General features: G+C 33.4%; 3 protein-coding genes across 3 annotated transcripts; 2 read left to right on the forward strand and 1 right to left on the reverse strand.

Annotated features, from left to right (window-relative positions):
- Window positions 1–632: 632 nt before the first annotated feature.
- Window positions 633–4,713, reverse strand: LOC118041402 (uncharacterized). Its single transcript, XM_035048719.2, is given in 5 exon segments — window positions 633–1,163; window positions 1,165–1,177; window positions 1,277–1,406; window positions 1,509–1,716; window positions 3,198–4,713. Coding segments are annotated over 5 exon segments (1,488 nt in total). The 5' UTR covers window positions 4,088–4,713; the 3' UTR covers window positions 633–916.
- A 4,801-nt stretch (window positions 4,714–9,514) lies between these two features.
- LOC118041401 (protein TRIGALACTOSYLDIACYLGLYCEROL 3, chloroplastic) lies at window positions 9,515–14,066 on the forward strand. The gene is made up of 10 exons (XM_035048718.2): window positions 9,515–10,059; window positions 10,331–10,462; window positions 10,989–11,084; window positions 11,214–11,291; window positions 11,382–11,443; window positions 11,562–11,637; window positions 11,967–12,074; window positions 12,698–12,870; window positions 12,945–13,029; window positions 13,606–14,066. Exons 1-10 carry the CDS (start codon window positions 9,862–9,864, stop codon window positions 13,642–13,644), a joined length of 1,047 nt encoding a protein of 348 aa, XP_034904609.1. The 5' UTR covers window positions 9,515–9,861; the 3' UTR covers window positions 13,645–14,066.
- Window positions 14,067–20,430: 6,364 nt separating this feature from the next.
- LOC118041400 (methyl-CpG-binding domain-containing protein 4) lies at window positions 20,431–22,335 on the forward strand. The gene is made up of 2 exons (XM_035048716.2): window positions 20,431–20,632; window positions 21,520–22,335. Exons 1-2 carry the CDS (start codon window positions 20,585–20,587, stop codon window positions 22,018–22,020), a joined length of 549 nt encoding a protein of 182 aa, XP_034904607.1. The 5' UTR covers window positions 20,431–20,584; the 3' UTR covers window positions 22,021–22,335.
- The last annotated feature ends 157 nt before the right edge of the window (window positions 22,336–22,492 follow it).

A 22,492-nucleotide genomic window follows, 5' to 3' on the forward strand; every position in this document is an offset into this window, starting at 1 on the left:
AAAATTAATCCATGTTGTTTCAATTTTTTTTAACAAGAAAAATTATAATCTTATTCCGCAAATATCAATGTAATTAGGGAATTTTTTGACACTGTAAACACAATGAATTGCACGAATATAAAACCCAAATTTAAATCAAGTGAACATAACATGAAATTATGAATAAACAAAAAGGTTTGGGTCTAAAACTCTAAAATGAAATAAACCAACCAAAAACCTTAAAAAAAAAAAAAAAAAAACAGGGGACCACTCATGTACATATATATATATATATATATATATATAGAGAGAGAGAGAGAGAGAACAATCTTTACATGCCCCCACCAAATCACTCGACATTTTCCTTTTTGTTTTTTCAGGATATAGTTTACAAAGCTATTCATCAAATTAACTCCAAATTCTCTCATTCTCAGCACTATCAGACAAAAGTTTTTACTTCACCATTCTGACTGACAAACTAATTATTCTGAAGAACTCATAAATGCTAAGGTATATCATATTTCTTTGTCAAAATACTGGTGTCTTTGCGTGAATGCGCATGGTGTCTTTGCCTTGCTTTGTTGTTCCTGGTTAATTCTTCACGGCTTCCATTGCGAGGAAAGTCATAAATGGTAACATGGCAGTCAAAAGGGAAGAACCAATAAAGTCTAATTCCCTTCTTATTGGAGTTTCAGCATGCTCAGTTTTCCACTACAAGCTATGCAGTTAGATAGGAATCACACCAAATACCATCTCGCTCATGAGTTTTTAACCTAGCTAATCCCAAGTTACAAGATTTACAGAGTTCATGAGAGAGCTGGGTGGAAGCGGGTCTAATATCGCCATCCCTAGCTCCTCTTTTGCACCAGGAAACCAAACCCAGGTCTGAAATAATTTATATACCAGCAAAAGAAAAGGTAAAAAAATCTGTCTTCTCTCATGTGTGTGTTTTCCATAAACCTTTTGTAGGAGAACTGTTGGTTATCTTTACAACTTTCTGTTTAGGTTGCCGTTTCTTTCTAGCGACTTGTTCTTGACTGCTGCATCTTGCTTTTACGATATCAACTTTCACAATATGATGATCAGAAGTCCCTTTAGAAGAAAACACCGAGTATGACCCTGGAACAAAGTTGTAGGGGGAATTTGGAGACGCCAGTATGTAATCTACTCGAGTCCCATACTGCAGTCCCCTGCACATCTGCATAATATATATATATCCAAGTAATGGCACTGTGAGCAGAAATATATATAGTTTTGATAGCGTGAAGTTAGAGTATCAAACATCCATGTTTCTTACTTTGGCCTTTAGCTAGAATGACAACTGATTCACATTCTCCTGCAAAGTCCTTAGCATCAGTGTAATGTTTACTCTTCATGAAACTCATTACTTCAACTTTTGGTGTTGGCTTTCCCATCTCCTCATAGTACTGCATATATAAATGAAACGAGCAATAGGAATTATATTTCAATCACATAAAGAAAGGTCATGAAACTCATTTTTCTATGACAGCAGGAGCTAGGTGGTCGACCTTTACAATGTCTGTCCACCTCTCTTCAGAGTAATCTGTCTCGTCGAGGGAATTAAGACCTCCAGCTAAGATATGAGGAGCATCACTTGACTGTATTATGGCATCTATTTGCTTCATCCGCCAGTTCTCATCGAGATGATCAAGGTGGGTGCAGTGGAAGTTGACCTCTCCTGCCTGTGGCACGTCAATGGTGGCCTTAAGAACATTCCTGCAGCGTCCAGAAAAGCTCGAATGAGTTTTATAATGCCCTGTCTCTCGATCATTTTGTCAGTTATCAGAGTTTTTTGAAGCTTGAAAATTGAAATTCATCCATCGTTCGTCTTTTCGATTTTCTCACAAATAGAATTATCAGAATTGTCCAGAAGAAGAGGTTGTGTTCTTAATACGTGATGAATTAAATTTTGTAGAACTAGTAATTTGATTGCAGTGTAGTGGGATTAGTTATGGATGTCAGGCATGAATTTTATATATAGGGCACAAGTATCTGTTTGTCTCTTTGCTTCTTGTAAGTTAATTTTCATGGAATGCTGCTTTTTGCAGGGAAAAGGGTTACATGTCATAGCTAGCTGGCAGCAATTACAGTGAATAATAAAGCCATTAATTTAATTGTATAGCATAGCAATGTACATCTCATCTCAACATAGATCCTGGCATATCATGATTTTTCTAAGTATAGATTGACTTTCTTAGGTTTCCCTCCCTCTTTAAAATTTTTTCTAAGCATAGGTATAGACACAAACTTATCTTTTCTATCCTCTCAAATTTTTTTTTAAATATAGTTGTAGATATGAGCCTGTCCCTTCTGCCTCTTAGAGAGTTTTTTTAAGTTACAAAAAATCAATATGAATTTTCTTAATCTCTTAAAATATTTTCTAAGTATAAAGGGTCACCTTTCTAGAATTCTCTTAGAATATTTTTGAATTCTCTAAATATCAAAAACTAACAGTCACATTGATTTACAAAACATCAGTCACCAACTACCTTTGTTGAAAAAAATAAATTATATTATTAAAACTAAAAAATTAACTAATTATTTAAGATATAAACTTTATTCCCAAAATATTTTGGGGTTTTTTTGGAGATCATCTAATTGGTAGCTTTCAATGATATCTTTAATTGTGCTCACAATTTAATAAACTAGAAAAGACACAATGCAACCCTACCAATGTGGTCCTCGATAAACTCTAGATGAAACTTCCGGTAGTGATTGGTTAATAACTTTGTGAATAACTATCTGGTAAGATTTGAAAAAAAAATAAAAAATGAAGAACTTACTGCTTCACTGCAACAGCTAAACTGAGACATGGACAGGAAAAAAAAAATCTGATAAAACTGGGTTTTATATATAGTCAATGACAGTAACTAGAAAGTACTCAGCAAAGCTGAAAAGAAATGATTAGGAAAATGTTAAAAGACAAAAATATTTTCATATCCTGAGTTCTAAATTCTAATATACCAAAATTTCAGATCACCACAAAATGCATTGCAAATACATTGTGGAAGTCAAAAAGAATTCTGTGAAAGCAGTCCCATCATTGCTGACTTTTTCGAATTCACTGTTCCTTTCTAACTTTAATAAGGGATGAAACGAGAGAGAATCCATGAAAACAAGAGAAAGAATAGAAGATGAACAAGGTTTCCTTAGAAAGATCCTGCAATTATTGAGACTACAGAACAGATTAGAGATACCTGAAATCAGTATCATCAAAGATCTTTTGCACTTTCCATCTCTTGATCGGCCACTTTGAGAGGATAGCATTTCCATACTCAGGAGCCCAGCTCTCAGCAAAAACATAATTCATCCCCAAAGCAGCAGCCAAATCAGAAAGAGGCTTCATTGCTTTCTCCTCCTCTGCTTTCACATCTTGCAAAGCCAGAATATCTGCATCCAGCTCTTTCAGCACTTGAAGCACTGTCCTTGAACTCCTATAACTCTCTCCATCGATCCCACCATTTCCCATATTTCTTGCCAAGCTCACGCTTTGTGGCCTCATAGGAGCCTTTCCCCTCAGAACTCTACTTATATTAACACTTGAAGCATCCTCCTTTTCGTCTTCTCTGAAACTCAGTTGCCTATTTCTCAATAATGAAATCTCATTATCAGGCAAATTGATCGATACCCTTAACTTTGATTTAGCAAACTTTTGTTGCTTAAAGAGATTCTCACTACCATCGATGGAGTTTGTATGCAGGGGAGACTGCTTCAGAATACTCTTCGGCCGATCATTTGCAGACTTTGCGCGTAGCTTATTACTATTTACGGGTCTTCTTGTGTCTGCAAACTCTTCACCTCCATAGTCAACACTCGAAGGATTCTCTGTTTTAGGCACAGCAGGTGCCATTGAAAACAGGGCAGCATTAAAAGTTGCTAACTTGATTGGCTTCTCCTCACCCAATTGACCATTTGGATGGACAGCAGCAGACCCATTAATGGTGGTCTCGACTTTGATGTCCTTTTGTGAATTGGAGTTTGATTTTTCAAATTTCTTTATGACAACCTTGCGCCTGGAACCACTGCCAATACGCCGCCGGAAACGAGAATAAAGGCGCCTGAGCCTCTTGTTGAGGAGTTTGAGCATTGTGGAGAAGGGGTGAGTGTTCAAGGGAAGGAAAGTTTGCCGATATTATTGTAGGCAGTGATACCATGAGAAAGAGGGCGTTACAGAGCTGTTTTCATCGCAAACACATGAGCTGTGTTTTCTTTTTTAATGCGAATCGTCATGTAGAGTGGACTCGTATCTTTGTTTATACTTTATAGAGGCGGTAGAGAATAGGAGTCTTTCTTCTTGGAAACGGGTTGGGGACACTTGGCAGCAAAGTAGGGGTTACTAAGACTCTAGGTTTTTTTTTTAAGGAGAGACAAAGATGGCCAAGTTGCTAAGCCTAACTGCTCTCCACCGAAGAGAAATGGCAGTGTTCTAGTGTTCTGTTTTGTTTAATAATTGATGATTATTTTAGCATTAAGGGACAAGGTAATAGGAGAAATTAAATAGTAGTTAGAGTACTTAAACGAAAGACTCTAACAACTCCGATCCATAGCCATGCAAGTAGGGTTCGTGTTTGAAACGCTACGTCACCTAGAATACGGCGTGCATAGCTCCCTCTCGTCTCCTCTTCTCTCGTTCACTTCCATGCTTCCTCGCGGGTCTTCTTGACTGGATGGAGGAGAGAGACCCTTTTTTGGTGGGCACCCGGCAAGATGAAAGACTAGGCTAGGATTCGCGGAGACTCTGGACTTTGAAAACATGAGTTGCTGTCGCCGGCTCCTCCGCACCACCCCTTTCTTTTTACCATCTTTTCAGAGGGCCCAAACGTTTTTGTCAAAAACTAGCCGCCTCACAAATCCTACCGGCCTCTAGCAAGTCTAATTATGGTGATTTCAGATTTATGCTGGATTCGGATTAAAGATGATTGAGCTAGCTTTGAATTCGTAATGAAGATAAAGCAAGTTTCTCAACGTACTAGATCGTTAAAATGATTATTACTTGGTAATTTTCCGGCGACGACCTCCATAGATACCTGTAGAAAGACATTTCAATGGCCATTAGAACAGGGTGATTGATCGGCCAGGGGTCCCCTCCGAGACCCCGCTGGACGGCTTACCTTGGCATGCACGGCAGAAATTACTAGGAATGTAAAAAGAAAAGAAAGCGATGATTAAATATAAAATGATAAATGGCTATTCGGACGTACTTATTCTGACAAATTAATGGTGTTCAGAGGAGCAGGTGAGGTATGACTTGTTTATATCTGCTTGAATACGTGGGTCTAGCTGGATGTGCTGTCTGAAAAGAAAAAAGCACCAGCGGAAGAAGAAGAAAAAGAAGAAATGACAGCTATGCTTCTTCTTCTTTTATTCTCCCTCAATTTGTTACTGCAGGTTAGGAAAAATTAAATTTTTTTATTAAAATTAATTTTTATATTTTAATACATTAATATTAAAAATAATTTTTAAATAATCGACACTTTTGTTTGATGGGAACCCCTCCCATAATCTCACTTATTGAGACTTCAGAATTTAGATATCTAACTGACCCCACTCTCAAGTGTCAGAGAGGCCCGTGATCCAGAGAGAGAGATGGGGTCAGCAAAGCAGCGTTGTCCAGCTCGATCACTTAGGTGCGTAGTTGTCGGAATTCACGGTAAAAAATTATTTTTTAAAGTATTTTTATTTAAAATATATTAAAATAATATTTTTTATTTTTTTAAAAAAAATTAACATAAACACATTAAATAATATTAAAAAAAATAAATTTTTAAAAGTCAAAACAAACCAGTATAAATTTCATATAAGTTGGTGTAATTAGCTAGTTCTTCCTTGCTATAACGTCGGGTAGATGTTTTTTTTTTTTTCAATGACGAAAAGGAATGTGAGCATGTATTTATTTTAGCATTAAAAAAATATTTTTAAAAAAATTTTAAGATTTTTTTTTTTTTTTTTTATGATTTTAAATTATTTTAATTTGTTAATATTAAAATAAAAAAAAATATTATTTTAATATATTTTTAAATAAAATAACCCTAATAATACAAAAATCTCAAACATTATCCGAGTGACCGCCACAACTTTGCAGAAAAATTGAGTTTGTGTAATCATTGGCTTGCGCAGGTATGGATTTGATGTGTCATAAACATTCTCAGGAGCATTTTCTTTAATAACAAGGGTACACTCATAACATACAAAAAATAATCAATCGAAACCCAAAAATAACTAAAAACAAAATCATAAGGTGATAATTTACGAACTTGTTCTTTTAAAAAAAAATTAAGTGCTGTTATTTTAGTTAACGTAAGAAAAAAGAGGGACATGGCATTGAGATTTTTTTATTATTATGTTTTTAGCTAGATAAAGCGGATTAATATTGAAACTTTTAGTCTCAATTTCTTATCAATATTTAGTATTAAATTAACTTATATAAAAATTATAAATTAACTTGATGAGTATAAAATAATCTAAATTATTATAGAAAATAGTGTTTAACTTTGATTTTTTTTTTCAATTAAACGTTCTTTCTTCAATGTTACAATATTAACATATTGAATCAATATTGACTAACTCGAAATAACTATAAAGTTCAAAACTCAAGGTCATGGAGATAACCATAATACGTTAAACTATTTAAAGAGTTGTTTTTTTGTTTTACAATTCTTTTTTTCTATTTCTTTTTAGATCTTCCAACATATATTTTTTTTTAGAGCTGTTAGAATCATCGAGTCATTGTCATTCTTTTAAGGTGACACATGTCAAATGAAAAATCCAGGATATAACATTAATGATCATATCTTATTCTGTTTTTTTTCTTTATTTTTTTCCTCTTAATTCTTCATTTCTTGTGGATGTTTTTTTTTTCTCTCCACCTAGAATTTCTAGTGGTTTTTTTTTTTCTCATTTTTAATCCCAACCCTCTTATTTTTTATTGCGAGAACCTTATACTAAATTAACCAAATCATAATACCAAGCCCAAATATTAACCTAACCGAACCGAGAAGGAACCTAATAGGAAAAACTAGAAACTATGATCATAAACAAAACTCAAAGAATGAAAAAAAAAAAAAAAAAAAAAAGGGCAAAAAAGTGATGCACATTCAATAAAAACAGTAAGATACATGGGCTAATAATCAGTATTTTTTTAATATATTGTCAGAATTTTTTTATTAATATTTTGAGAAGATAATATATGCATGTGAGGTCAATCTCATTCCTAAAAATATTTTAAATTCTAATTGTGATGCAAGTGCAAAGAAGTACCCATAAATGTGAAAGGCACAATTTTCGCTTGAGCAACGAATGTTGCTGTCTTTGGGAAAACGACGGCGATGGATGCCCGCAGTCCAAAACCATAATTTTAGTATTGTAGTCCGTCCCCATTTCCTGTCGCCTCAAAACAAAGGCCCACGGCCATGTTGCGTCGACCCCACCACCACCTCCTCCTCCTCCTCCTCCTCCTTTTTATCATTCGTGTTTCTGGTTTTGTTTGCTCATATACTTTGAAGTAAACTTGATGCTGTGACACTCAGGAGCCTACATACAAATCCCTCAATTTGTTATTATTATTAATTAACATATGCTAAAATGTATGTCTTGGTATTTCAATGTAGTAAGCCTTTTACAATTAGGTCCTTAAAAGTTTTTGTTTTTAATTTTATTTTATTACGATTAGATTAGACTTAATTTATTTTTATGATTTATTTTCATATATTTATCTTAATCTTATAACCTGAGTTTTATAGGTTAATCTGGGTTATTTTTTTAATTGATTCGTTTTTTCTCAACACCATCAACATTGTGTTGATTGAGACTTTGACTTTGTATTATTTTATTTGTTTTCTATAAGGTTATAGCGGTCTTATGACCCAAGTTGCAAGTTTTGAGAGGTAGCAGGCTGACTTATTTTTTGAGTCTTTTTTAATTGATTTTTTTTTTCTATTTCATCATTCAACATTGAATTGATTGAAAATTTGACTTTATTTTTTTTTTCTTTATATTGAGCTATCTCCCAGTCTCATGATTTGGGTTTAGCAAGTTAACCCGGGTTGACTTGGATTTTTTTTAATTGACTTTTTTCAATTTAATCCTTAGCAATGGGTTAATTAAGAATTACGCTTCATAATTGTTTTTTTAATTTTTTTTATATGAGGTTATCAAGTTCTCATGATCCGAATTAGCCCATTTGCCTCTAGTTTTTTTTTTATTATTATATATATATATATATATGTATAATTAATTTTATTTTTTCTATTTCATCTTTAATGTTGGAATGTTTGAGAATTAAGTTTTATAATTTGATTTTGGTTTGCTTTCTAAAAGGGTATCTTGATCTCATAACTTGAGTCACGAGTTTGGTCGATTAATTTGAGTGGTTTTTTTCATGTTTTTTTTTAATTGATTTTAATTTCAATTTCAATTTCATTATTCAACATTAAGTTGATTGAGAATTGAGCTTTATAAATTATTTTATTTTTTTATACAATTATCTCAGTCTCATAACTAAGGCTTAGTAGGTTAACTCAGATTGACTCGAATTATTTTTTTAATTGAATTTTATTTTTTAATTTTATCTTTTAATATTAAGTTGATTGAGAATTAGACTCAATAATTTTTTTTATTTGCTTTCTACAATGTTATTAGGGTCGTATGACTCAAGTTGAAGATTTGATAGATTAATTTGAGTCAATCTAAGTAAATTCAATGCGTTGTTTTTATATTGTTTTTAAAAGATAACATCAAGTATAATTTATCTTTAAATCCGTGAAATTAGTTATATCATATCAATTTAATCTCTATATAATTTATTTATTTTTTAATGTCAACAATATTTTTGAATTTTTTCTTACATTCAACAAAATCATCTAGTATCATACTATACATAAATAGAGTGTGCTCTTGGCTATTCCTTCATTCCTTTCCTGTTGTTCAATTCAAGTCTTCACTAAATTAGATTAGTTTGATGTCAATTTCACAAACTTTATTTTGCTAAACGTAGAGACTCATTCATAGGCCTTAAATAATCAACTCTTGAACATATGACCACAAATTTTAAACCCAACTCTCTGGTTCTCGGATAATGGGTCAATTTTTTTTTAATTTTATACAAAAAAAAAGTAAAAATAACATAATTTTTTAAAAGTAGACTTAGAATCTAATGATTCTTAAATCTTATCTTTAATTAGTAATTAGAAGATTGAAACAATAGCTTTGAAACCCGGCCAAGCCCGACAGATCAACTCGGAACCCGATCGATCCGGGACTAGAACCGGGTCAGGTTGAAGAAAAAAATAAAAAAGGAAAAACTTGATATGACCCGGAGATCCGATCAAGATTCGGCCACAAACTCATTGATTTTTATTTATTTTTTATTTTTTTATCAAAAATAATATCATTTTAATTTTTAATTTTTTTTAAAAATTAATCTAATAACCTGATCAAAATCCAGAACCTTAGATTATACCAACTACATGACCTGGTAAATTTAATAGAAACAACTATCAAGCTCGAGAAAAAGCCCTAATTATATCCTAACACCCCCACTAACCAATCGGGCATACGGACTTATTTTCCTTTTCCCATGAGGAATGCTGTAACATATGCTCCATTAGTCTAACAACGTGGTTAGACTTGCATATAACTCAGCACACAATATAAACACAAGCAATTTCCAAGCTTTGTCTTTGATTTATTCTTGTTTCTGCTCCACCAAGTTTCTTGAAATTCATTCCTTGTCAAATTTCACAATCCTCTGCTTTGGCAAAGAATCTGACTGGCCCTCTATTAAATCAATCTATCCTGGTTAGCTTTGGAAAGCAAAGTTTTTTTTTTTTTTGGCGCAAAACTCGATCTGGGTCTTGTTCAAAGATGCGCTTGGTCTCATCAGGCTCAATGCTGTTATCTCCTCTTTGTCTGCCAAATGGGTATGCTCCCTCCACTGGGATACCATTCAACAATTCACTTTGTTTCATACCGAGGAAGGATCAAAGAAATATTGTTTGTGCCTGTGTGGCTCCTCCTCGACCCAACATAGGGAGGGAGGGATTTTCCGCAAACAAATTCACTGTAAAGTTTCTGCATTCTATGTTCAGTATTCTTGCTTTATTTATCGACTGCTGCTGGTTTCTGCTATATCTTATGTTCGTGTTTTTCTGTTGCTTGTTCATGCTCGGTATTTTAGGAAAATTTTTCTGCAGCCCGCCCACCTTCTTCTTCTTTGTGTTAAATTAATGTAATTGTGAATTGGGTGGATTTTTCTCAATCTTTTAAATTTATTTTATTGATACGATCTTTTGCGTTGGTTTGAATGGATATATTCCATTGATCACGTAACTAGGATTCATATAAACCAGAGAAATTAAGCAGGATAGGTGAACCGGAGGAGGATGATTCTGATATTCTCATCGAATGCAGAAATGTTTACAAGTCATTTGGGGAGAAGCATATATTAAGAGGTGTGAGCTTCAAGGTGAATTTTTTTCACGAAGTTATGTTTGCTGTTTACAACTCTTTTTGTGGCTTTTTTTGCTATTAGATTGTTCTTCATATGAGCACATTTTAGCAATCATTTGCATGTTATGCATTCCCCCCAAGGCAACGCCTATCAGTCTCTGCTTGTATTGTCTTGCTGTTTCTGCATGTCCCCTGGTTTGCATGTCCGCAATTTTTATGGTTAATTGATGTTTCCCTGTGGATCCTTAGTTGCCTTCTGTGAGAGAAGATTTTATGGTTAATTGCGTTGTCTTGACAAGTTATGTTACCCCATTGTTTACTGTAAGCGAAGACATTTGGTGCAAAATTCTGTATTTCTGTTACTCAGACCAACAAAGAGACAAATGTTTAAGATTATTGATTTCTTAAAACTATTTCAATAATTCCTTTTGGGGGAAGGCAGCGTTGTGATAATTACTTGAGTAATTCAAGTTCATCTACCTTTTTGTGTCATTTATTCTGTATCGTCTTAGCCATGCGGTGATAAGTTTCCACTTATGCAGATCAGACACGGTGAAGCAGTTGGAATAATTGGACCTTCTGGCACTGGTAAATCTACAATTTTGAAGATTATTGCAGGACTTCTTGCTCCGGACATGGTAATGATCAAATCAAGTTTCTTGTTGCCTCTATCTTTATGCAACCTATTACCATCCTGGACTGAAGCAACTGGGCTGTGCCTCAGTTTTTTACGTAGGCAGTTTTACTTAAACCATATCTAATGGCAGGGTGAGGTTTATATTCGAGGTAAAAAGAGAGATGGTTTGATCAGTGATGAGGTGATGTCTGGGCTTCGAATTGGATTGGTAAATCTTTATTTTAGTTATTAATTGAAGGGTTATGTCTCCTGTGCTATTTTATCAGTGGTTTTACTTTTCACTTATTCTTCATGGCAGGTGTTTCAAAGTGCAGCACTTTTTGATTCTTTGACTGTGCGTGAAAATGTTGGTTTCCTTTTGTAAGATACAGATTACTCTTTTCTTTTCAGGAGTTGGAACTGATAGCATGACTTTAATGCAATTCCTTTTCTTGTGGAAAAAAGAAAGCTCATTTCTTAATGCTTTTGTCTTGCTTAGATACGAAAATTCTAGCATGTCGGAAGAGCAAATCATGGATCTTGTGGCAGAAACTTTGGCTGCAGTTGGTTTAAAGGTATGTTTGCAATGTGAAATTTTCATTTGTGTAGCATCAGGTGGCTCTTTCCCAGCTAAAAAATCATCTCCTGACAGGTTGCTGTTCCCTTAATTTAATATATTTAAGCTACATATATGCATTACACTTTTGTCACCTATGCAATGCTGTCAATTTCCAGCAACATGAAGTTCAATTTCCTGCTGAAGCATTGGGAACTGTCTTCATTTCCTGATGCTAATTTCCAGCATTGCATAAAGCTTAGAAACCTTACTATCTTATTCAAGCCTCTATTGAAGATAATGAAACCCTTTACTTTTAAGGTTGATGAAACTTAATATTCTGTTCAGGGAGTAGAGGACCGGTTACCTTCTGAATTATCTGGTGGAATGAAGAAAAGAGTTGCTCTAGCTCGGTCTATAATTTTTGATACCACAAAGGAAACAATTGAACCAGAGGTATTTAAGCAACTGAATTGATTTTGTTCTTTAATCCTTTTTGGTTTTCACTGATAGCAACTGATGTTGTCTTTATATATGGCTGCACCAAGACCATTTTCTGATTGGTAAACATTCTTTGATGAAAAATATGATAAAGGAAATTACTTGTGATTCTCTGGTGGTTGGTATGCATAAGAAATTTATACCAATAGGATGACCGACAGTGGTTGTCAAAGATAATTCTGGTGATTGGATTTAGGCAAACCAAAACAATAATGTCTGGAACCCCACTTTTCTAGCTCACTTATAGCTGCTGTAAGTGTCTCTGTACAACTTGTCCAATTGTTTTCCATAAACCAACAGCAAGGTTTTGATATGTCAGAAATGTATGATAACTAAATATTAGCTTCAATTCATTTCTTGATCTCAATCCATGAAATTTGTTTGTTTCTTTTTTTTTAAGGGTTGGATGTTTATTTGTTCCAAATTTGTGCATGATCAATTTTAAAAAGTATAAAATTCTATTTGTATGATTTTTTCTCATGGTGTTTTGTGCCACAACTTCTGAAGAGTTTGATGTGATTTTATCCTGCTTTGTGTTTTTTACCTGTTCCCTTGTATTTTTTCACATTGTGGAACAGGTACTCTTATACGATGAACCAACAGCTGGACTTGATCCAATAGCATCTACTGTAGTTGAAGATCTCATCCGCCATGTTCATATGAAAGGTGAGGATGCACGGAAACCTGGGAAGATTGCGTCTTATGTGGTGGTTACTCATCAACATAGTACCATTAGAAGGGCTGTTGACAGGTTAGCTGTGTCAAAAAGTTTTTCTAGTCTTGGACTTGTAAAGTGGCATTCCCTTAGTACTGCTTGATGTGCAGGTTGTTGTTTCTACATGAAGGAAAGGTTGTTTGGCAAGGAATAACTCAAGAATTCATGACATCAACCGAACCAATTGTTCAACAGGTAATAATTGTGGTGGTAGTTTTGAAACCTTTAGAGTTTAGACTTTGGTTTGCACCAAACTTCAAACAGTGAATTTTGTTTACATATGCCGTCAAACTACTAACTATATGCTAACGATATTGAATATTATAAAGGAGCGAAGTATTAACTACATGGTAAGTTTAGCATCAGCTTGATGGTAAGTATTACATATTTGGTCACATTGTGAGTGCTACAGTACTAATGGAAAGGGAGAAGATGTGACTTCCAATGTCTAAAGGTATCTTATCAGTGGGATCTTTGATTCGCTGTCACTGAAATGTGAGGAAGTGTCATGTTCAGTATCTGTTTCCTGCATGCTAACAAGGCTTTGGTCTTGTATTCTCTCTTTTTTGTCAATTCCCTTCATGGTGGTGAGAACAGAAGGTAGCTGGACTTTCTTTTTTTGAGACAGGGTTATCGTGTTGCCTATATTGTGATGCATCATCTGTGTGAGTGCAATTTTTTAACGCACGCATTTGTGTGTGATGCGTGCGAGTGTGTGTGTGATTCTATTTCAGTTCTAACTTCAGTGCCTTCCCTTCTCTGTGTTTTCAGTTTGCATCTGGCAGCCTTGATGGACCTATTAAATATTAGGACATAAACCATCAGTTTTCGTTTCAGACAAACTTCTGGTGGCAGTTTCAAGACAAGACCCTCGTAAACTGGCACGTGCAAATTTTGCCACTTCCCGCCAGGTTTTCACTATTGCTAGCCTCTTGTCACTGGCTAATATAAAATGCTCTCAAAGGAATACACTAGTTCAACCTTAGGGCACCATCTTGCTTTGAAAGAGCTGCTCCTTAATATATACTTAGCTGTATACCGTTAGATAGTAGTTAGTTTTGCATCTGTATGACTATTCTTTTTGGTTTCCAACTGAGACCATGAAATTGGGACATTCATGCTGGGTTCCGTTGTAGGAAAGGAAAGTGCATCTGAAAACAATTTGTTATGATTATGTATCCTCGATTCATTCATCTTATAGAGATACTGTTGCACCCAATTGTCATTGATAATGAATCTGTCGAGCTTCTCTCTAGTACCTCAGAGCTTTTCCATCTATTATTCCATCAACAAATTTTAAGGCATTGATGACAGTAGTAAACAAAAGATTGGGCTCGAGAATTTATTATTATGAACATCCCATTTTCTCGCTTTGGGTTTTAATTGATTATTATGAACAGCCACAACCTTTTGCATCTGTCAAACGTTAAAGTCACCACATCTTAAAACAAAAGAAAACATACAATTTTTTTTTTTTTTTTAAAAGAGAAATTTCAAAGTGTCGTTACCGGAAAAAGCTTTAAATTTCTCTTGTATAAAGCATAACAACAATGATTGTAGAGAGGTCTTTGTTTTTTGCTGCAGAAGAAGCATTCTTTTCTTCCTTTTTGACTGGGACATGAATGACCTCTTGGAACTAATGGCTGTCTTCGGATACAATTTTTCTGGCCACTGCCTTGTAAGCCATGTATACAATTCATAAACCATAAAGAAAAGGCTGTAAGAATGAAATAGTTAAGGAATATGTTCACGTGTTATGGAATATGTTTGAGCCAGCTGGGTGATATTGGCATTCTTCAAGAGGTTTGTGTCATCTTATCTCCTGTTTTGTGTCTTAGCTGTCAAGGCATGTTAGAATCTATACCAGGAAGGACGAGTGAATGGATAGTAGTGAGGTATACTAGAGCTGTCTTGCTGTCAAGAGATCGTAAAAAATAGGGCTATTAGGAGAGTACCTACACCAGATTGTAACACTTGATCAATTCTGAGATAATATTTTGTAATCAACTTCACGATAGCTAAGATCGCTATGACATGATGCTTTTGGTTGGTGGAGAGCAGTGGTTAAAACGATGTGTTTAGGGTATGAAAATTTTGTTTCAAAGTGTTGGCTTTCTATTTCTTCTCACAATTTGTTTTGTATTTTTTACAATGAACATTGAGAGGAATTGAAAGCTCATTCTAGTGGTAATATAGAGCTATATAGAGTCGATCATATTGGCATCAAGGTATAGGCGTACCACTGCTAATGCTTATGTTTCTCTTATTGCTTCATCTGTTGCTACCACTAGCATGAACACCACCGTGAATGCTCATACCCTAGTTGTTTTGCAAACTTCACAAACTCAGCCTATGTGTTTTACTCAATTATAAAAAGAGGGCATTTCTAGTTCTCGTATTGTCCATGGCCAAAAAGATTCTTGGGTCATCAAACAATTGGTTTTGTTTGTTTTTCTAGATTTTATAATACAGTGAGATCATTGTTTAGAGAAAACTCTTATTTTTATAGATTAACTATAAAAAGACTTAAACACATCGTCGTATATTTCATAGGTTTCTAAGAGGTTAATCACTCATATTTTTGTAATTTTAGTGATCATTTGAGTGAAGCTCTATGAGTGCTTTTTCATGTAAACCTTCATTTCTCCTTCCATTTGTATATCCTTTTCATTTTTTTTTTTTCCGGCCTTTTAAATACATGTCATGTCTGTGAGGAGGTGGAAGGTCGAAAGAAAGAATATACTTAAGTATATATCCCTACCTAAAAGGAACTTAAGAAGTCTAGAAAGGACCGTGTAGAGCTATAGGGATGGTTTTGTGAACTAGAATTATCATACCATGCAACTTTGAAAGATACAGATGCCCATTTTTCTAACCTAATGGAAATGCATGAAAAAAATGCGGTTAGAGAAAAACTTGCCTCTGTTTAAAAAATGCCCACAACATTAACTACTCTTCATACTAATCTTGCTTTTGTTTAGGAATAATTATTCTAAGTTGCAAGAGATTAGGAGTAACCCTGATGAATTTTAAATGTTTTATGAAAATACAAGTGCCTTTCATGATTGTATAGACAATAAGATGATGCTTGTGATGAGAAATGTCAATTTTGACAACAAAGTTAAGATAAACACTATGGACCTCTCATATGCATTTTATCCTAATGTTGTTCCTAATTATGATAAGATTTTTCCATATCATGCTAAAGCCATAGCCCGCGAGGAATACCTTCTGCATGAAGAGTCTAGAGAAGGAAATCAGCTTATAATTTCTCTTGCTTTTATATGGTTCCATTCATGTAGTTGTTTTCATTCCATTGGATGGGGTTGCGGTGCTTATATGTTCATGTTCCTTTGGTTTTGCATGTGTCATAGGCTATTTTTTTTTTTTAATGAAATAGAAGAATTTGTTTCACTTTATCTTGAATTTGATATTCTTGAAGTGTAAAATGAAGGATAACATCGATATTAATGCACCTAAAAAATAATCATGGATATATGTTGACTTATAAAGTTATATATATGATGAATCATGGAGATAAACTTTGATAAAATATCTTGGAGACACAAGGAAGAAATTTTGAAGTTAGGTAGAACTAATTATGGATATAGACTTGAAGAAAACAACTTGGAGGTATAATAAAAATAAAAAAGTTTATTGGAGGAAATTTTTTAGGCTGAATACAAGATGGAGTAGAACTAGTACATATATAGTAGAGAAACAAAATATGGTGGGAATTTTTTTTTTTTTTTATCACAACAAAAGTAGTTCTAAGAGTAAATTAGAAACGCTAAAAGACCATGTTTAGTGTGTTCAGTAAAAGTACATCTTCAAGTGGTCAAAGTATCATGCATAAAGCATATTTTTCCTTTCACATCCTACATATGATAAACGTTAACTTTAATCATGTATACACCTTAAATGGGCCATCCCATTTTGAAGCCAACTTTCCTTTCCAATTAGTATTCCTTATTACCTTTAGTTTTCTTAATACAATGTCTCCCACTTTGAAATGTTTGTTCTTCTCTTTAGAATTATGGTATTAAGTAGTTTAGTGTCTAAAAGCCTCAATTTTTATTTTTGCAATGAGTCTGACTTCTTTTACCAATTCCAGATTTGCCTTTAATTCCTTAACATCTGTGTCAACAGAGAAATATAACACTCTATGACTATGGAATCTAATTTCTACAAGGATTATAACTCCAGTACCATATGTTAATTGGAATGGTGTCTCACCTTTAAAGGTTTTTGAGTGGTTTATAGGCCCATAAAATCTCATCTAGGAGTTCAACCCGTAATGGTAGATTGTTAGTGAGCTTTAATTGTCCATTTGTGTATGAATAAAACACCGAAAAGAACCCGTGGTCAATGTTAAGACTCTAACATTGTTCTTATATTTTTTTTTATTATCTAATTGGATTCCATTATTTGTGATCAACACTCGGGAAAGCCCAAACCTACAAATAATATTTTTCCAAAAAAGAGATAACTTTACTAGTAGTTATCTTTGTCAGGGCCTCTATCTTCATCCATTTTGTATAATATTCAAAAACTATAAAAATGACTCGTCTTCTTTCAGATGCCTTGGGAAATGGTCCCAGTATATCCATTCTTTATTGAGAGAAATATCACAATTGGTTCCAACATATTTTCAACCTTCAACATCTCTTTGTTAAATCTTTTTAAATAAGCTTCGGTTCTCTCTCTTTCTAGTTGAGTTTTTTTTTAATTGGTATGTTTATACTGAAATAAACAATCAACTTGTGACCTAAGTTAACAAATCTAAGTATAGAACTTGGTTTCAGACTAAGATAGCACATACGCAAGGACCTATAAAAAATGGTAGGTAGTATCTTACTCATGGCATTAGAGTCCTGAATCACCAATTTCAAGCTACTGTTAACATTTTGGAAGTGTTCTCTAGGGTTAATCTTGGTGACCATGAAATCTCTGAAAAAATAAGTGTTCAATAAAGTATTACATAGTGGTGAATCTCTTATTTTACCTAAGACATTTCTATCTTCGTCTCTACTTAGACTTTGAGGGACAACGATGTTGTCGATGAAGGATATGGCCCTGACCCTTTCCTTTTGATTTGTAGAGATCATGTCTAGACGACCCCATATGAAAAGGTTTCTCATGGTGAAGATATTTGCTTATTGAAAGATGGAGGTGTGGTGCATGCTTTCTTCCACCTTGTTTTTTTTTTTTTTTTTTTCTAATTTCTTTAGGGAAATTGAGCTAATGATGCATATAAGTGCAAGAGGAGCAAATTGTCGAATAAAAACTAATATACTCTGTGGATGGATAGAAAAAGACCTAAGTTGTTGTTGGATAGCTAGCACAACTTTTATGAGTGCTCTCATGTATTAAGCAAGCTATTAGAGGTTAATTGGAGTTGATGAAGATGATAAGAGGTTTGTAACTCTTGGTGTTTTCATGTTGCCAGCCATGAAAGATTTCAAATCAGGTACCAATGAAGGATAAGAAAGGTTTGGATAGGAAATAAACATAGCTTTTGTTCATTTCTTCATAATTGATGCCATTGATGAAGTCGAAGAAAAACTTTAACGAATCTTTAGGCTTTTCTATGGTTGATAATAGTTTGGATTGCACTGGTGTGAGTTGATGTTTCAATTCTTTAATGCTCAAGTCAGTTTTTTTTAGTTTGGTTATTCAAATGACAAGTAGGTAAAAAGGCCAATAAGTGAAGGGGTGCTTTTTTTTTTTTTTTTTTTTTTTTGATGTAGCAGAGAGATGGGTGCTCTAACCTCTCATTAGGCAATTCAAGTATTTAAAAAAACTTTTTTCATTACCCCCCTTTCCAAAATAAAGATTAGGAGTAGGATGAGAATGCCATCGTAACTTAACTTGCAAAAGTAGCTAGTTGACATTAATGATTAAAGATTCATAGTCGAGAATAATTTATTGGACTGTTTGGGTAATTTTAATAAAAATCACAAGATTATATGTTAAAAAAAAAAAAAAAAAAAAGGAAAGAGGAAGACTATAAAGGGATAAAAAAAATTGAAGTTAGGCACAAGTAACTTGGTTTGCTCGCCATGCCTAGCCAAGGCGAGCTAGTCACTTTCAGCCAAAGTCTTTTATTTTAGTACTTAGCTAAATCAATTAAAAGAGACGTTCATCATTCTGTCTGTGGAATTTTATAATTCTATCGAGTGAGTAATGGATTAATACACACACCACACGTCAACACTAAATCAAGATAAATTTTCAAAGCATCGCTAGAATCAAGATAAATTCTTCAGAAATTATAAATATAAAACTTATCCAAATACACGAGATTTAGAATAACAATAAATTCATATTTATGAATTTTTTTTCTTATAATTACTTTATTGATAAATAATAAATAATGCATAAAATTATCAAATTCATCATCTGAAACTCCATACTTAGATCTCCTATATTTATATATTACACGTATATATAATATATTTTAAAACTCTCAAAACTTAATAAATAAAATATAAATTTTTTATTTAATAGATAATGAATAAGATATAAATATATTATAAATCCAAGCCATGGTAATGTATTTGACTTAGAGAATATGAATCTATTTGAATATTTATTAGTGTAAAAAAAATAACATTTTAACGTAAATACCTCACTGTTGATATATATTTATTTTTGTTTTATGGATAAATATTTAGAGTTTTTTGGACTTTAGCATAATATAAAAAATTGAGAAAAGAAAATATTTAAGAAAAAATAACATAGTTTAGTGAGTCGCATGTAATATCTGTAACTTTCTAAATTATATTATTTTTCTAAATATTATTTTAATAATGTTATTTTTTTCAATTTCTTTTATTATTGTGCTAAATTCCAAAAAACATTTAATAGATAGACTTTTATAAATTTAGCATTAATACAAAACTGAATTAGATCTTTGAAGACTATTTTACATTGTAGTCCAACTAAATTTTAAAAAATATATGAATTTTTTTAATATTAAATTAATATTTTTTTTAGTATTTTTTTTTATTTTGACGTGCTAATATCAAAAACATAAAAATAATTTTTACTATATTTCTATACAAAATATAATTTCAAAAGCAATTTATATCATATTACAATGTATTAATAAGTTTTTTTAAAAAAGACATTATTTTTTTTTTTTAAAAACAGGCTGTTAGTTTGGCTGAGTTTGAATTTGAATGCAACTTATTAATGACTCCAACTGTGCTAGTTAATTAAAAATTGGGCACTATAGTACAGAAGAAATGATTAACCGGTCCTTTTTATTTGAAGAATTATATATTTAACCCTTATTTGTTTCAATCCATTTATAAAACTCAATCCTCTCGTCATTTTCATGCTCTTTTCTAACTCATTTTTCTTCTTCCTATGCTGAAAGAGATAAAAAAAAATTGATACGGGAAAATTAAAAGAGAGGAGAAGAAGATCGTGTAACAAAAAACTATTAAATTGAAGACAGTTTAAAGAACTGGGGACTAGTTAACAAGTTGGAATAAAACAGGGACTAAGATATAATTAACTCTAGTAGCAAAATACGTGTCAAAAGATAAGGAGAATAGTGACGTTCGCAGTTAGGCAAATGTAAGAAAACCCAAACAGATTTTGTATTTTGCTTAAATAAAGGGTGTTGTGTCCGAAGAAGGGGTTATTATTTCAGGGCAGAGCAGGCAGATAAAATTGACTTAAATTGGTGATCGATCTGAAGAGACGAGAAAGAAGAGAAAAGCAGCTGAAAGAGGGAGCGATGGCACTGAAAGAGCGTAGTCCTGAAACCCCTAAAACCTCCTCCAAGGTACGATTCTGATTCATTTTACCAACCTAATCTAGGGCTTCTATTTCCGATCTGTTCTGTTCTTTTCAATACTTTGGTTGTTGAGATTTATTTATTTATTTTGAAGAAAAGTCGAGCCTTCTTGAAAGCTAAGGGTAGAAATGCTACGACCAAGCGAAATGTTGTGATTTCTCTTTTTTATCTACTAAATGCAATACAAACTGTTTTTTCATTTGATAAAAAGAAAAAAAAAATCGATAAGTATTTATTTTGAGTCTGATAAGGAATAGTAGTTGAAATTGATGATATGATATTTATTGACATGCTGGTTTACGTGTTAATCTTGTCGTTTGGTGCCTCGAGGTCCTCATTTCTCGATGATTTTTTTGGTACAGTACAGTTTTTCTTATGATGAACAAGCTGGAAATCTTGCAAGATTTTTTTTTTCTGCTCTTGCCCTTAATTTTATGTCTTCATGTCATAAACTGTGGCTGTAAGTAGGGAGATATGAACTGTGTGTGTCAAATGGTTTCAATGGATAATAAAAAGACGCACTTTTTTTCTTTTCCCGTTGTTTTTCCAACTCAATTTTTAGTGGTAAAATGAGTGTCCCATTTAGTTTCCAAAGCTGATTATTGCCTTTTCTAGTGGCAATCTAACCTTTTAGGATGCACCATAGAGAGAGCAAAATAAAATACATGCTTGATGATAACTGTTTCCATCACATAGATGCATTATTCTCATTCCCTTTTGATTTGATTAATTCAATATTTTAGAATCTATGTTCCTTTTAGATATATGAACCTAATCTGCTTAAATAGTTAAAGATTTGTTAAACTTTTGATTCTGAAATTTGAGGAAAATAAAAAGGAAAGAGATGGTAGTTAAGTTTTAAGTTGTGATGACAGAATCCACGAGTTGCAGTGCGATCAATTGATACATATGCTGCACAATGCGACAAATGCTTAAAATGGAGGGTGATTGCAACTGAAGAAGAGTATGAGGAGATCAGAAGTAAAATGGAAGAGTCTCCATTTGTTTGTAACAGAAAACCTGGTGTATCTTGTGATGATCCTGCTGACATTGAGTATAATGCCACTCGAACCTGGGTCATTGATAGGCCTGGCATTCCAAAGACACCAGAAGGTTTTAAAAGGAGCTTGGTTCTTAGACGTGATTTCTCCAAAATGGATGCTTACTATATCACACCCACAGGAAAGAAGCTGAGAACACGTAACGAGATAGCAGCATTTATAGATGCAAATCCAAAATACAAAGATGTAAACCTATCTGACTTCAATTTTACCTCTCCAAAGGTAATGGAAGACACCATCCCTGAAGATGCTGTGAGAAAGGTTTCCTCTAGTGGAAATGGCAACAAAAGGAAGGCATTAAAGGATGCAGCTTAAACTGAAACTGATCTTTCGGCTGATCTGCAGTAAATTGTTTTGGGGTCTTGTATCTTGTGAGAATGGTCTGGTGAGAATTTCCTTCAGCTTTTCACCTTTTGTGAGGATTTTTTTTATCCCCGTCGATATTCATGTGGTTTATGTCCCCTCTCCTCCTCTTCCTCTCCCAGGCTTGTCTTAATTATTGCAAGGCAACTAGAAAGAGCTGATGCTTTGAGACAGATGGTAGAACATTGTTTTTTTTTTTTTTTTAGTAGTTAAACTAATTGTTAATTTACTCTTTATCTTTATTTTTTCGCATTAGATGTTTCACAAGTAATCTTTTCTGGCTGCGGAATCTGGTCTTTTTTTCTGTATGGAAACCTGTAGGCATCCGTGTTTACTAGGATTCCCGGGGTGAGAGCAGGGGTATTGTTGCTGTAAATGTTTATCTGGTTTTGGCCCTTTTGGGTTGGGGGGGACAGCAGAAGAA

The sequence above is a fragment of the Populus alba genome, chromosome 14 (genome assembly GCF_005239225.2).
Source record: "Populus alba chromosome 14, ASM523922v2, whole genome shotgun sequence".
Classification (NCBI taxonomy): domain Eukaryota; kingdom Viridiplantae; phylum Streptophyta; class Magnoliopsida; order Malpighiales; family Salicaceae; genus Populus; species Populus alba.

Excerpts from the sequence above, each read along its gene's own strand:
- LOC118041400 (XM_035048716.2), top strand. The coding sequence starts at position 20,585 with ATGGCACTGAAAGAGCGTAGTCCTGAAACCCCTAAAACCTCCTCCAAG. Across the intron at positions 20,633-21,519 it reads CCCCTAAAACCTCCTCCAAG|AATCCACGAGTTGCAGTGCG; the intron begins GTACGATTCTGA and ends TTGTGATGACAG.
- LOC118041401 (XM_035048718.2), top strand. The coding sequence starts at position 9,862 with ATGCGCTTGGTCTCATCAGGCTCAATGCTGTTATCTCCTCTTTGTCTG. Across the intron at positions 10,060-10,330 it reads TTTCCGCAAACAAATTCACT|GATTCATATAAACCAGAGAA; the intron begins GTAAAGTTTCTG and ends TCACGTAACTAG. Across the intron at positions 12,871-12,944 it reads ATTAGAAGGGCTGTTGACAG|GTTGTTGTTTCTACATGAAG; the intron begins GTTAGCTGTGTC and ends CTTGATGTGCAG.